Genomic DNA, 14,809 nt, shown 5'->3' with positions numbered 1-14,809 from the left:
TTGAAGTCTGCGGCGTTCTAGCAGACGGTTTGCATTGCAAGCCAAGTTTCATGGGGCCAGTGGCGTAGCGTGGGGGGGCAGGGGGGCCGGCCGCACCGGGCGCAACATCTGGGGGGGTGCGCACGCAGTCGCAGCTCTCTGCCCCCTGCTAAAATCCATGGGTTAGGGGGCGCAAATTACTTTCCTTGCCCCGGGTGCTGACAACCCACACTACGCCACTGCATGGGGCAAAGGGGTGCTTCCCATAATAACCAAAGAGGGCATCTTGGGGTCCCCTTAACTTTGGTGCTTTCCCAAACCCTGGGCTTTGAGGGGAGCCAGTGGGTCTCAAACCCTCAGCAAGGTAGGGGCTTCCCCTCCAAGTAAAGACAGACTCCGGCGGACAAAATGGACAAGACCAAGACTGGGCCCCATAGTCAAGAAGGCGGTTTCTGCCCGTGCTGTAGAGGGAAGTGTAATAAACAAAAATCTGCCCTTATTCCCTTATGGGGGACACAAGAGCCCTTATAGAGTCCTTTGCAGGTTCTCCGTCGGTCGGAGAAAATAACAGAGGCCAACCAGAGAATATTGAGAAGCAGAGCAGCTAGTAAGCCTGGTCTTTATTGAACTGTTGCAAGAGGAGAGTGCCCCCTTCACACGCAGGAAAAGAGGAGGACCCCGAACAAAGGTGTGCCCGCCCTTATATAGACATTTTAAATTGCCCGCCCTGGAGTCCAAGACCACCCCCATATACATCATACCTACATCACAGAAAGGGCGGTCTACAACAGAAATCTGAGTGCATTGTTTACCTCCTGTCTGGCAGGTTACCTGTTAATGCTCGCTTGATTGGATACCCTGGGGAGCCTGGCCAGTCTTTTGCAATGATAAATACTTAGTTCCTGGGCCAGGTCACAGGCTCACACCCTATTCATACACAGACATACCCTTAAGACAGGATTTGTGAAGGATAAGACAATGGGGAGGCTTTTCCATTTTCCTTGACCTTGCAGAGAAATTGGTTTCAGGGCTGTTTTCCTGTGCTGCTTCAGATATGTGGTTTATATATTTATCTACGTGTTTGCTTGGTACATTTATGAACATTTATTATATATAAAAGACCTTAATTTTTTTATTTCAGAAGTGAGGGACTGGTGGGGCTTGTCTCCTATCTAGGAGAAGGAAAACGGGGATCTCAAATCTCTGCTGCCTTACGGGATATATTTGGGAGACGAAAGGGCTCAGGAGTGAACCGTACACAAATCCAGAGCGAAGTCCCTAAGGCAGGCAGGGCTGTCTTAAGCATATCCGCCGCCGTGGTGCAAAGCTCCCTACGTTTCCCAGAATTTTTTAGGGAGGACGGGGCTGCCAGTGGGGCTGGAGGATGTGGGCAGTGGCTAGAGGGCAGCTCCTCCGGCAGGGAAGAGGCAGAGGCTGGACGCGGCACCTCCCAGCTCAGCTGACCACTTTGTGCCTTGGTGGCCATGGCAGGCAGAGGCTCCAGGCGCGGCGCTGCTTCAGCGCGGCATGGCAGAGGTGGGCAAGGGCGGCAAGCTGATGCCAGGAGGTGCCACCTCCAGCCTTCGCCTCTTCCCTGGCACCCCGCGCCACTAGCCTCTATGGGTAAGACGGCCCTGGCGGTTGGATGGCGCCTTGCATGACTCCTTCCAGCAACTCCTGCAGCCAAGATGGTGCCAAAGGTCTTGTTCTGCTTTCCTTTGGACGCCAGCAAGGCTGAAAGGCGGGTCTTGCCCTCTGGGCATCCCAGGACCTCCAGACACACAGCCCAGGCTTGGGCCCCGGGGAGGTCATTTCTGTGCCGCTCACGCAGCGGTTTGACTTCACCCCAAAAAGCACGCTGTCTCTCGATACAGATGACAGTCAACAATGCTGAACTAGGTAGGCCATGTTGGTCTGACTCTGTATACAAGGCAGCTTCTGACATTTTGACGTGTGTCTTTCAGCGGCGAGAGTGGTGCAGGGAAGACGGTGGCCGCCAAGTACATCATGGGGTACATTTCCAAAGTTTCCGGAGGTGGCGAAAAGGTGCAGGTAGGTCGTTTCGCCCTTTGACCCTATCCGAATTCTGTGTTTTGTTTCAGTTCTGAAGTCTTGCTTCCTGTCCCATGGGCTAGGTCTGGGCTCCACATCTGGCGAGATGATTTGGGCCGATTTAGGATCTGGCTGTGGGTTGAGTCAGGTTCAAAATAGCCTTAGATCGTCCCTGCTCAAGTCTGGCCGTCTCCGGAGCAATCTGGGGCTGTTAGATGGGTCAGAGGGGCTGCCAGGTCTTCCTTCGCTGGCGTGCTCCCCGCAGGGAAGCTGCTGGGGATGTGGCGCCCTGCAGGATCAAACCCTCTGCTCACCAGCCGGCAAGGCTAATGAAACACGAATAAATAATAAAACCTGAACTGAACATTCGCCTTGCCCTGAATTGGTACAGGTCAGGTTGGGGGTTCCCCAGGTCAAGATCCTGGGTTGAATTCAGAGTTATTTACTCTGCAAAAGGAGGGGGAAACTAGATTCAGAAATGCTGTGAGGGTCTAGGGCATCTCAGTTCCATTTTGCTTTGCTCTCTTTTGCTCAATTCCACTGATGTCGGTTTCTCTTCCTTCCAGCACATTAAAGATATCATTCTCCAGTCCAACCCGCTGCTGGAAGCGTTTGGCAATGCCAAGACTGTCCGGAACAACAACTCCAGTCGATTCGTAAGTCTCTGCGGGGTCGTTGTTTGGGGAGCGAAGACTTGGAGCCTCCAGTTTTGGTTGCTGCTGCTGACAATAGGGCAGGATGGGGGGACCTCAAAGCAGGGGGCCAAACGCAGCCAAAATACATGCTGGGGGGGGGGGTTTAGTTGAGATTCCTACACTGAAAAACTGGATTTGCAAAATGACCTGCTGTGGGTTGTCTCCTGCTAAGTTCTACTCAGAGAGCACTTGAAACAAATGGGCCTTGGTGACTCATGCCCATTGGTTTCAGTGGGGCTACTCTGAGTAGGGCGAACATTCAGCACGAGCCTGTGTCTCCATCTCGCCCTGCCAGGGGAAGTACTTTGAGATCCAGTTCAGTCGTGGAGGGGAGCCCGATGGAGGGAAGATCTCCAACTTCCTGCTGGAAAAATCCCGTGTGGTGAGCCAGAACGAAAGCGAGAGGAACTTCCATATCTATTACCAGGTAGGAGCTGACGAAGCAGGGCTGGGTCAGTTAAGTGTCTAGATGGGCATCTGCCTGAGAAGCACATCTAATGTATTGTTGGTTGTTTGCTTGCCTCCCTGCTGTTCTGCAACCATGCTGGAGTGGCCCTGGCCACCTACTGGTGGCTAGGTGAAGTACAGCGTGGTGACAGCCTTGCAATTTTATTGTAAGGTACAAAATTAAATAAAATTGACGGATTTAATACGGCATAAGTCAGAAAAATTAATTCAGAAACAATGGAAATGTTTAAATGATTATTTATACAAGCAGGGCTCAAATATGAAGGTTTGGTTGTGTCTAGACTAACCTTGTGAAGAATACAGAGAACATAAAGATTTGATGGATTATGAAAGAATCTAAGGAAGGGAAATGATTGAAGAACAGATGTAAATGCGAGTAAGACAATTAAGAGACGTGTGGTGAATGCAGTGGAAGTCTTTTATAATATTTAAACTAAGATTTATATTTTGCAGTATTTGAAGCAAGAATTTGGTAATATTTCAGGTTATGAAAAGTATTTTTTCTTTTTTTCTTTATATCTTTTATTTTTCCTTTTCTTTCTTTTTATTTTTATTTTCATTTTGGAAATTATGTATATAATTGTGTTTACAGTGTTATGTACTGTTCTTTGTTTTTCTTTGTTTAATATGTGTGTGTGTGTGTGTGTGTGTGTGTGTGTGTGTGTGTGTGTGTGTGTGTGTTCCTTTCAGTTGCACCTTAGAGACCAGCTAAGTTTGTTATTGGTATGAGCTTTTGTGTGCATGTGCACTTCTTCAGATACACACGAAAGCTCATACCAATAACAAACTTAGTTGGTCTCTAAGGTGCAACTGGAAGGAATTTTTTTCTTTTGTTTCGACTACGGCAGACCAACACGGCTACCTACCTGTAACTAGTGAGAAATTAAAGAAAAGTTCTTGTGCAAGGAGGCACAGGGATGAGCTCACAACATGCACCACTGTGCACTGACTGCCCGGCCAGAAGTAGGCATGGTCAAGCACCTTTCCATGCCCAAGATCTGTTAAAACTGCAACTTCCAAACCTTGAGCATTATACCATGCACAAAGAATATTGCCTCTTCCATACATTCTCTCACCGCAGAAATCTTCGGTAGTCCTGCCATCGGTGTTTTTGTTGCATATTTTTTCTCCCCCACGTGTCTCATTTTTCAGCTCATCGAGGGAGCCTCCCAAGACCAGAAGCACAATTTGGGGATCATGAGCCCAGATTACTACTACTACCTGTCCCAGTCAGAAACATACAAAGTGGACGGAACGGACGACCGGAGCGAATTCCACGAGACAATGGTGTGGTCATATTTTTCCCTTCGCATCCCAAATCATCAAAACCCTGCCATTTATTAATTTCCACGTTCCCAAATCTGTAACACCCTTATATGCTCTCCCTGCCTCTCTATCAGCTCCAATGGGCACCAGCAACCACTGGCTGTTGGGGACGCGGGTGGCGCTGTGGGTTAAACCACAGAGCCTAGGACTTGCCGATCAGAAGGTCAGCGGTTTGAATCCCCGTGACGGGGTGAGCTCCCGTTGCTCAGTCCCTGCTCCTGCCAACCTAGCAGTTTGAAATCATGTCAAAGTGCGAGTAGATAAATAGGTACCGCTCCGGCGGGACGGTAAACAGCGTTTCCGTGTGCTGCTCTGGTTTGCCAGAAGCGGCTTAGTCATGCTGGCCACATGACCCCGAAGCTGTACGCCGGCTCCCTCGGCCAATAAAGCGAGATGAGCACCGCAACCCCAAAGTCGGGCACGACTGGACCTAATGGTCAGGGGTCCCTTTACCTTTTTAACCACTGGCTGTTATTCGCAGTCAGCTATAACATGGACTTTCTCTCTCTCTCTCTCTCTCTCTCTCTCTCTCTCTCTCTCTCTTTCCTCTCTCTCTCTCTTTCCTGGGCTTCCCCACACCACCCCAGAACGCCATGGACGTCATCGGGATCTCTGGCCAAGACAAGCAGCTCATCCTACAGATCACAGCCGGCATCCTTCACCTCGGCAACATTGGATTCCAGGAGCAGGGCAACTACGCCCAGGTGGAGAGCCCAGATTGTGAGTTGCTTGCCAACCTCCAATGCCACAGTTCTATGACCCTATGAAATATTGCTCCCAATGAAGCGGTGCAAAAGGCCTGGGGAACCCCAGGCCCAGAGGGGGAGAAAACATGGCCTTTCGGGACTCCATGGCCACGCCCCTTATATCTAAACCACGCCCCTCACCAGCCCTGCTTCACAGCTGGAGAGTAGGGGTGTGTGTGTGTGTGTGTGTGTGTGTGTGTGTGTGTAAGAGAGAGCAGAATGTGTTTTTCCCATGCAAAGTGTCGTTCAAGAGGTATCAGAGATAAATGTTTTAAAACTGATTAATGATTACCGTGGATAGAAGAAGATTAGGACAGCAGGGGTCAGCAAACTTTTTCAGCAGGGGGCCGGTCCACTGTCCCTCAGACCTTGTGGGGGCCCAGACTATATTTTGAGGGGGGAAATATGAACGAATTCCTATGCCCCACAAATTACCCAGAGATGCATTTTAAATAAAAGGACACATTCTGCTCATGTAAAAACACACTGATTCCCGGACCGTCTGCGGGCCGGATTTAGAAGGTGAGTGGGCCGGATCCGGCCCCTGGGCTTTAGTTTGCCTATCCATGTCTTAGAGCAAAATATACAATAGTATGACCCCCCCAAAAAAGACCATAAAACCTCCATTCCCTCCCCCCTTTAATCACAGATATGAGGCATCCTTAAGACATAACTGGAATTTTAATTACAGTAACAATCAGGAACCGGGACAGCTTCTGTAAATCTGGGAGTGTCCCACGAGCCCTGGTGGCTGCTTACCTGTGTCTTGCGAACGGCAGGGGCTGCTTAAAACGGCGGGCACTGAAGCGCTGCTGCTGCTGCTGGCACCATCAAAGCCCAGACCCCTTCCTCCTCTAGGCAGGGCAGGGAGAAGCCAGGAGGAGGGAGGGAGGGAGGAAGCGCCGCCATGGGAGGGAGACGGAGGGAGAGGGAAAGAACGCACGCGCTGGTGATCCACACGGCGATTCCCGAACCGTCTGTGGGCCAGATCCAGAAGGCAATTGGGCCTGATCTGGCCCGCAGGTTTTAGTTTGCCTACCCATGGGTTAGGCTGAGGGAAGATGGCAACTTACCCCAAGTTCGTCAGGCAATCTTTGTGGCCCAGCAAGGGTGTGCGAACTGAACTACCCTACAATGTTGTTGTGAAGATCATTCCCCAGCCCTGAAATTCAGGGTTATGCAGTGGCCATGAGTTCCACAGGCCTCTCTAGAGATGCTCAACTGCCTCTCCCTCCCAACCCCAGTGCTGGCCTTTCCTGCCTACCTCCTGGGGATCGACAAGAATCGGCTGAACGACAAGCTGACCAGCCGGAAAATGGACAGCAAGTGGGGGAACCAGAAGGAGTCCATCAACGTGACCCTCAACATCGAGCAAGCTTCCTACACCCGCGACGCCCTGGCCAAGGGGCTGTACTCCCGAGTCTTTGACTTCCTTGTGGAGGTGAGGACTGGCCTCATCCTGGTCCAGGGTGTTAGGGGAGGCTGGGGCCACTGGGGCAACAGGGAGTCTTGTCTATCGCTTCCAACTCTGTGGTTCTTTGGATCCCAAAAGTGTTGGGACAAGATGGCAGCCCCTTCATAGCTTCCAACTGGATGGTTATTATTATTATTATAATAAAAGTATTATAATAATTTTTTATTTGTACCCCACCCATCTGGCTGAGTTTCCCCAGCCACTCTGGGCGGCTTCCAACAAAGATTAAAAATACATTAAAATGTCACACATTAAAAACGTCCCCGAACAGGGCTGCCTTCAGATGTCTTCTAAATGTCAGGTAGTTGTTGTTCTCTTTGACATCTGGTGGGAGGGTGTTCCACAGGGTGGGTGCCACCACCGAGAAGGCCCTCTGCCTGGTTCCCTGTAACTTGGCTTCTCGCAATGAGGGAACTGCCAGAAGGCCCTCGGCGCTGGACCTCAGTGTCCGGGCAGAACGATGGGGGTGGAGACGCTCCTTCAGGTATACTGGACCGAGACCATTTAGGGCTTTCAGGGTCAACACCAACACTTTGAATTGTGCTCGGAAACATACTGGGAGCCAATGTAGGTCTTTCAGGACCGGTGTTATATGGTCTTGGCGGCCACTCCCAGTCCTCAGTCTGGCTGCCGCATTCTGGATTAGTTGTAGTTTCTGGGTCACCTCCCAAGGTAGCCCCACATAGAGCACATTGTAGTAATCCAAGCAGGAGATAACCAGAGCATGCACCACTCTGGCGAGACAGTCCGTGGGCAGGTAGGGTCTCATCCTGCGTACCAGGTGGAGCTGGTAGACAGCTGCCCTGGACACAGAATTAACCTGTGCCTCCATGGACAGCTGTGAGTCCAAAATGACTCCCAGGCTGCGCACCTGGTCCTTCAGGGGCACAGTGACCCCATTCAGGACCAGGGAGTCCTCCACACCTGCCCACCCCCTGTCCCCCAAGAACAGCACTTCTGTCTTGTCAGAATTGAACCTCAATTCATTAGCCGCCATAATCAAATATGGAAGGGTGAGACTGGTCTGCTTCCCTCTTCTGACTCTATGGTACCTTGGAAAGCAAATATGGAAGTGTGAGAGTGGGCCATTCATCACTTCCAGTTCTGTGGTTCTTTCAAAATCATTAATGGAAGGATGAAACTTGTTTGGAGAGCAGCCTGTTTCTTTCTTCCAACTCTGTGGTTCTTTGAACACCAAATATGGAAGGGAGGAATAGCCTGAGAGTGTTGGAACAAGATGGCGGCCAATTTCTTCCTTCCAGCTGTATGACCCTTTAAAAACCGAACATAGAAAGACGAGAGCCGCCTGTTCGTCGCTTCCAGCTCTATGGTTCTTTGAAATAGAGGAGTGGGGGGACTATTCGGCAGGATCCACCATTGGTCCTACACGAGACCCCTTGAAATCCATGGAAAGGGTTTACTTGGGCACATTAAGTCCAGTGGGTTTACTCTGAGTGGAACTTAGCTGGAAGCAACCCTTTGCCTTTAGGATTAGCGGGTTGGGCAAGATGCCAGCCTGCTTTGCTGCCCGTTCCTCAGTTGTCCGCTCTGCATTTGTGCAAGCTTCTTGTCATCCTTCCGCCATGTTTGGATGGTAACCAATCCTCTCTCCTTTGCCTCAAGTCCATCAACAGAGCCATTCAGAAGCCACACGAAGAGTACAGCGTTGGCGTTCTGGACATTTATGGGTTTGAAATATTCCAGGTAGGTGTCTTTGTTCAGAGCAGCCCCTCTCAAGGCCCTGCTCCACACCTCCTTGAGCCTTTTCACCGGCTGAAAATGGGTCCTTGAACTCTGATAATGCCTCTCGCTTGCTGGGATGAAGGGTCAAGAGGGGTGTTTCTGTGTGGGGGTGCAGGAGAGACATTTGCATGCCCTGCCCCGCCCACTTTGACCTCTGGCCCCGCCCACCACTGCCATGTGGCCCCCGGAAACTTCTCCCAAGGGGAACACGGATCTCACTTTGAAAAACCACCCCAGGTTTAGAAGATAGTTGCGGGGGTTTAATTCTCTTGCCGTCTCCAGAAATCACAATACACTGATTGCCACAGTTTGTGACCTGAACTAGGCATGTCTCTGTTCCCTGTGATATTAATAGTAATAATCATAATAATTTATATCCCGCCCTCCCCAGCCAAAGCAGAGCTCAGAGCGGCTAACAACAATAAAAGTAACACAGCATTCTAAAATCAATTCATTTTAAAATCAATTCAAATCAAATTAATGGCAACCATTGGGCTAGAGTTCTCTGGGGATTACCAAAGGAGGGGGTCAGACTCTGCCTTGGCCAAAGGCCTGGTGGAACAGCTCCGTCTTGCAGGCCCTGCAGAAAGATGTCAAGTCCCGCAGGGCCCTAGTCTCTTGGGACAGAGCGTTCCACCAGATCGGGGCCACAGCCGAAAAAGCCCTGGCTCTGGTTGAGGCCAGCCTAACCTCCCTGTGGCCCGGGACCTCCAAGACGTTTTTGTTTGAAGATCGTAGGGTCCTCTGTGGGACATACCAGGAGAGGCGGCCCCGTAGGTACAAGGGTCCTAGGCTGTATAGGGCTTTAAAGGTTAAAACCAGCACCTTAAACCTGACCCTGTACCCCACTGTTAGCCAGTGCAGCTGGTATAGCACCGGGTGAATGTGATCCCGCGGCAAGAACCCCATAAGAAGCCTTGCCACGGCATTCTGCACCCGCTGGAGTTTCTGAGTCAGTCTCAAGGGCAGCCCCACATAGAGCGAGTTACAATAATCAAGTCTGGAGGTGACCGTCGCGTGGATCACAGTGGCTAGGTCAGGGCGAGAGGGGTAACGCCTTTTAATCTCTCTCATCCCATCAGAGAAATGGCTTTGAGCAATTCTGCATCAACTTTGTGAATGAAAAGCTGCAGCAGATCTTCATTGAGCTTACCCTGAAAGCAGAGCAGGTGAGGTCTACGCCAGGGTTCAGAAGGGCGAATGCAACACTCCAGACCACTTTATACACAGAGCCTAGGACTTGCCGATCAGAAGGTCGGTGGTTCGAATCCCCTTGACTGGGTGAGCTCCCGTTGCTCGGTCCCTGCTCCTGCCAACCTAGCAGTTCGAAAGCACGTCAAAGTGCAAGTAGATCAATAGGTACCACTCCGGTGGGAAGGTAAACGGCGTTTCCGTGCGCTGCTCTGGTTCGCCAGAAGCGGCTTAGTCCTGCTGGCCACATGACCCGGAAGCTGTACGCCGGCTCCCTCGGCCAATAAAGCGAGATGAGCGCCGCAACCCCAGAGTCGGCCACGACTGGACCTAACGGTCAGGGGCCCCTTTACCTTTACTCTTCCCTTGCATTTTCTTCTGGCTCTTCCCACCTGCAATAGACAAGTCATTAAACATTTAAACACCTTTAACTGGTTTGTTGCTGATATCTATGCATGCCACCTTGAATGTATTTTAATATAGAAATGCAGAGTCTAAATGAAATGCATAAACATACCCTGCTGGCTTGCCTGCCCAATATTCTGCTGTAATGCTGGAGCTACTGCAGCCATCAACTGCAGAGTGATGACAGCCTTACAACTGTATTATATAGTAAGAAACAAAAAACCCAGAGTTTGGAAAGGCTTTCCTCCCCCATCCCCTTTCAAGGTGAAAAGAGGGGGTTTTCTAAAAACAAAATCAACAAGTGTGCCCATCCCACACATCAATCAGGGTGACATCAAGAGTTAACTCCTCAATTCTTGATATATTATGGTTTCTTTAAAAATAAAAAACCTCGCATTTCCAGCTCGTTCTCTTTGCCTTAGGAAGAGTATGTGCAGGAAGGGATCAAATGGACCCCAATCGAATATTTCAACAACAAAGTGGTGTGTGACCTCATCGAAAACAAGCTGGTAAGAGAGCCCCCTCCTCCAAAAAAAGTCCCCTTTTACATAAAAAAGTGTAAAGGAATGGTTGAGCATAGACTGCTATACCCTGTACATTTAAATCACATGACTTCCTCCCAAAAAATAATCCTGGGAACTGTAGTTCACCCCTCAGAGAGCTATGATTCCCAGCACCCTGAACCAACAACATTTCCCGTGGTTCTTTGGCATTCATGGGCTTGCAATGGGTGGTGTGTACACAGTCGTAGTCAGAGGAAGCCCGTTCAGACTTAAGGGCATGCGTACCTTAATTCCATTCGTTTTAACACATCTGCGCTGAGTAGAATTTAATTGGGTGCGACCCAAAATGTGTGCATAGAGTGTCAGGAGTTCAGCCTACACTTGAGTAGGACCCTGGCAGAGACACATGCCCAACTAGCATGTTCCCTCCCTCCTGGTCGATCGTTCGGAAGCTTCAAAAGCTTTCTTCAGCCCGAACATCACAGCAACTGATTCCAACAGACACCGACACACTTAGAGATCCGCAGAGTTTGTGCAGTTGTGTAACAGACCTCAGCAACTCAGCATTTTGGCTAATCTACTTTACATATAAACACACACGGAGCACTGCAACATGGCTCCCTCTCTCTCTAGCCTCAGACAGCAAAGAGAAAATGAACAAAGGACAATAGTCCCACTTCACGGAACACAAACATCCTGTCTCCGTCACTTCCCACTCTGTGGAATGAAAACATACACCGTCATGTGATAGACAGCAATCCCATGACTGCAATCATGGAGCAGGAATTCTAACATAGAGAACAGGCAAAACACAAGGAGGTTGGGGGGAACAAGACCTGTGGCTGAATGCCAGCAAGGCTGAAGCAGGACGTAATTAGCCCCCCTCCACTCTTTTCTTCCAACTCCCAGAATCCTCCGGGCATTATGAGCGTCTTGGATGACGTCTGCGCCACTGTGTACGCCAAGGGCGACGGAGCTGACCAGACACTCCTTCAGAAGCTGCAGTCGGCTGTGGGGAACCACGAACATTTCAATGGGTCCAACATGGGATTCATCATCCACCATTATGCTGGCAAGGTCTCTGGAGCTCTGTGGGGCACTATTCTTATCTACATCAGTGGTTCCCAATTAGCTAATTTGCTATCCTCGTATTATTTTACTTTTAAAGCCCACTTTTAAATAAAACTCTTGTGGATCCTTCCCCCCTTCATTTCATTTCTGCACATGCGGCATCTGCTGGGGATTCTCTGTTTGTGACTCCTGCATTGCAGGGGGTTAGACTGGATGACCCTTGGGGGACCCCTCTTCCAACTCGGCCATCCTAAGATTCCATGGCGCTCGTTTCCAGGTGTCCTACGACGTGAGCGGCTTCTGCGAACGCAACCGGGACGTGCTCTTCACCGACTTGATCGAGTTGATGCAGAGCAGCGAATTGTGAGTTGCCAGGATCCCTGCGGTCGTGAGTTTCCCCAGAAACATCTGGCAGTTAGAAACAGGCTCTGGGAATTTGCTAGATGCAGGATGGGAAACCAGCAACGCTCCTGGGAGGTGAAATTCAGTGGCATCTGGAGGGGCTGCTGGTTCCCCTATCCTCAACAGAATAAGATTTAGTCCCTGCAGCATGCAAGAGATGGAGAGACACGTCTGTTTAGAAGAGGCACTCAGTTCTGAGCTACATAGAGATTATCTGTTCAGAAGAGGCATTCTCTCAGGTGTGAGTGAGTCCAGGGCAGCTGTTTACCAGCTCCACCTGGTACGCAGGATGAGACCCTCCCTGCCCGCAGATTGTCTTCCAGAGTGGTCCATGCTCTAGTTATCTCCCACTTGGACTACTGCCACGCACTCTATGAGGGACTACCTTTGAAGGTGACCTGGAAACTACAACTGACCCAGAATGCGGCAGCTAGACTGGTGACTGGGAGCGGCCGCCGAGACCACATAACACCGGTCTTGAAAGACCTACATTGGCTCCCAGTATGTTTCCAGGCACAATTCAAAGTGTTGGTGCTGACCTTTAAGCCCTAAACAGCCTCGGTCCAGTAGACCTGAAGGAGCGTCTCCACCCCCATCGTTCTGCCCGGACACTGAGGTCCAGCGCCGAGGGCCTTCTGGCGGTTCCCTCACTGTGAGAAGCAAAGCTACAGGGAACCAGGCAGAGGGCCTTCTCGGTGGTGGCACTGCCCTGTGGAACGCCCTCCCACCAGATGTCAAAGAGAAAAACAACTACCAGACTTTTAGAAGACATCTGAAGGCAGCCCTGTTTAGGGAAGCTTTTAATGTTTAATAGGTTATTGTATTTTAGTGTTCTGTTGGAAGCTGCCCAGGGTGGCTGGGGAAACCCAGCCAGATGGGTGGGGTATAAATAAATTATTATTATTATTATTATTATTATTATTATTATTATTATTATTATTTAGAATAGTTAATCCCACCACAACCACCTGGGGGCAGTACCACCCACTTTGCGAACCACTGCTCTAACCACTACACCACACTGGCTATGCCCAGGGTCAGCGACAAGCAGGGAGGAGGGGAAGTGGGATGGACAAAAATATTTCAGAATTAACCAGCTGTCCTGAGTTGTGTTGACAACAGGGGACTGTTTTGCCCTGGTGGCATCAAAGTCACTGCGGTTTGAGGAAGGTAGACCCTACCTGGAAAAGGAAGCTCTTCTGCCCATCTATTCAACCTTTAGAGAAGACATCTGAAAGCAGCCCTGCATAGGGAAGCTTTTTAAGGTTTAATGTTTTATTATGTTTTCATATATGTTGGAAGCCACCCAGAGTGGCTGGGGCAGCCCGGTCAGATGGGCGGGGTACTAACAACAACAACAACAACAACAGCTATTATTAGTATTATTGCCGGATCCCTCTGTTTGGTCACTGAAAGGGCAGAGAAAAAGCAGGCGAGGTTACATTGGCTTTGGGGCTATGTGTGTACTCTCACACTCTCACCCAGCTTCTGCCTTAAAAATGGAGCATGAAGTTTCTAGACCTCATGAGTGCGCTTGGGAAAGAACATGGCACTGGTTGCTAATAATAATAATAATAATAATAATAATAATAATAATAATAATAATACCAACTCCCTTGGTCTGACTGCCTTATCTGCTACCTCAGTTCTCTCTTTCGGGGAACGTGGGGTGGGGTTTATTGGCTTGACATAACCAGGCCCCCAAACCTTTCGCCTCCCAGTGGGTTCATCCGGGGACTCTTCCCAGAAAAACTCGACGCGGACAAGAAAGGGAGACCCACCACAGCGGGATCCAAAATTAAGGTGAGTCTTTGTTTGGCCTGATCCGTTTCATAGCTGAAGCTAGGAAGCATTTGCGTGGGATAAAACTAGCCATGTATTATGAAGTCCAGAATCGGAGGCAGAAGCAGGAGAGGAGGGAGACCAAGAGGCAGAGATGAGTCTGTCTAGTGAAGAGTCACGGATTTCTCCCCCTCCTGCTGCAACCAACTCCCCTCCCTCTGGTCTCCCAGAACCAGGAGAGGCATGAAAAGGGCGGAGGAGAGGTTGGCTGCATGAAGGCATAGTCTCCGATTCCTTGGGGAAAGTCCTGGACAGAAGGGGTCTTAGATGGTTGTGGGGAGGCAGGGACCTTCAAGACCCACTGAAGAAGAGTTGCTGTGCTCATTAGGCCTGGTGCTGCTGTGCAGATCCTGCTTTTCCCAATAAAGAGTTAACTCCGCTTGCTTCCTGCAATTGACTTCCTGCTCATTCCTGTCATTTGCACCCTGGGCTGGGTAACACCAAAAAACTTGTGTCTTCTGCTGTCCATCAGGCAATGGCTTTTCCCGCCTGCCTTGCTCCACTGTCCAGACCAGTATTTCCCAGACTTGGGTCTCCAGCTGTTGTTGGACTACGAGTCCCATCATCCCCAGCTAGCAGGACCAGTGGTCAGGGATGGTGGGAATTGTAGTCCAACAACAGCTAGCCACCCAAGTTTGGGAATCCTGATCAAGCCCTGGGAGCCTTTCTCAGACTCTGAGAACAGCAAAAGCAGCTGGGAAGAGTGCATTGTGACTTGCCATTATTTTTACTTATTATAGTTTGGCTATTCTTTCTTGTAACTGATAAGTTTAAACTGTTTAATTATAATCTGTTGATTTAATTTTATTGTTTATTATTGCATTCTAATTGATTATTGAATATGGCTTTATTTGATATAAGTTGTTTATTTTAAGGGATGGCGCTGTGGTCTAAACCACAGAGCCTAGGGCT

General features: G+C 49.8%; 1 protein-coding gene across 1 annotated transcript in view; it reads left to right on the top strand.

Annotated features, from left to right (window-relative positions):
- MYO1F (myosin IF) overlaps window positions 1–14,809 on the top strand; it is a 57,860-nt gene that overhangs the window by 23,751 nt on the left and 19,300 nt on the right. Inside the window, exons 5-16 of the mRNA XM_081177634.1 lie at window positions 1,944–2,031; window positions 2,598–2,687; window positions 3,022–3,153; window positions 4,347–4,481; window positions 5,108–5,240; window positions 6,511–6,707; window positions 8,364–8,444; window positions 9,566–9,652; window positions 10,502–10,588; window positions 11,492–11,659; window positions 11,931–12,016; window positions 13,777–13,858. Of these exons, the coding sequence (XP_081033760.1) occupies window positions 1,944–2,031; window positions 2,598–2,687; window positions 3,022–3,153; window positions 4,347–4,481; window positions 5,108–5,240; window positions 6,511–6,707; window positions 8,364–8,444; window positions 9,566–9,652; window positions 10,502–10,588; window positions 11,492–11,659; window positions 11,931–12,016; window positions 13,777–13,858 (1,366 nt within the window). The remainder of the gene's footprint in view (window positions 1–1,943; window positions 2,032–2,597; window positions 2,688–3,021; window positions 3,154–4,346; window positions 4,482–5,107; window positions 5,241–6,510; window positions 6,708–8,363; window positions 8,445–9,565; window positions 9,653–10,501; window positions 10,589–11,491; window positions 11,660–11,930; window positions 12,017–13,776; window positions 13,859–14,809) is intronic.

The sequence above is a fragment of the Podarcis bocagei genome, assembly GCF_964188305.1.
Source record: "Podarcis bocagei genome assembly, chromosome: 18".
NCBI classification, from domain to species: domain Eukaryota; kingdom Metazoa; phylum Chordata; class Lepidosauria; order Squamata; family Lacertidae; genus Podarcis; species Podarcis bocagei.
The sequence above is the reverse complement of the archived record's forward strand: the minus strand, read 5'-3'. Positions and strand labels throughout refer to the sequence as shown.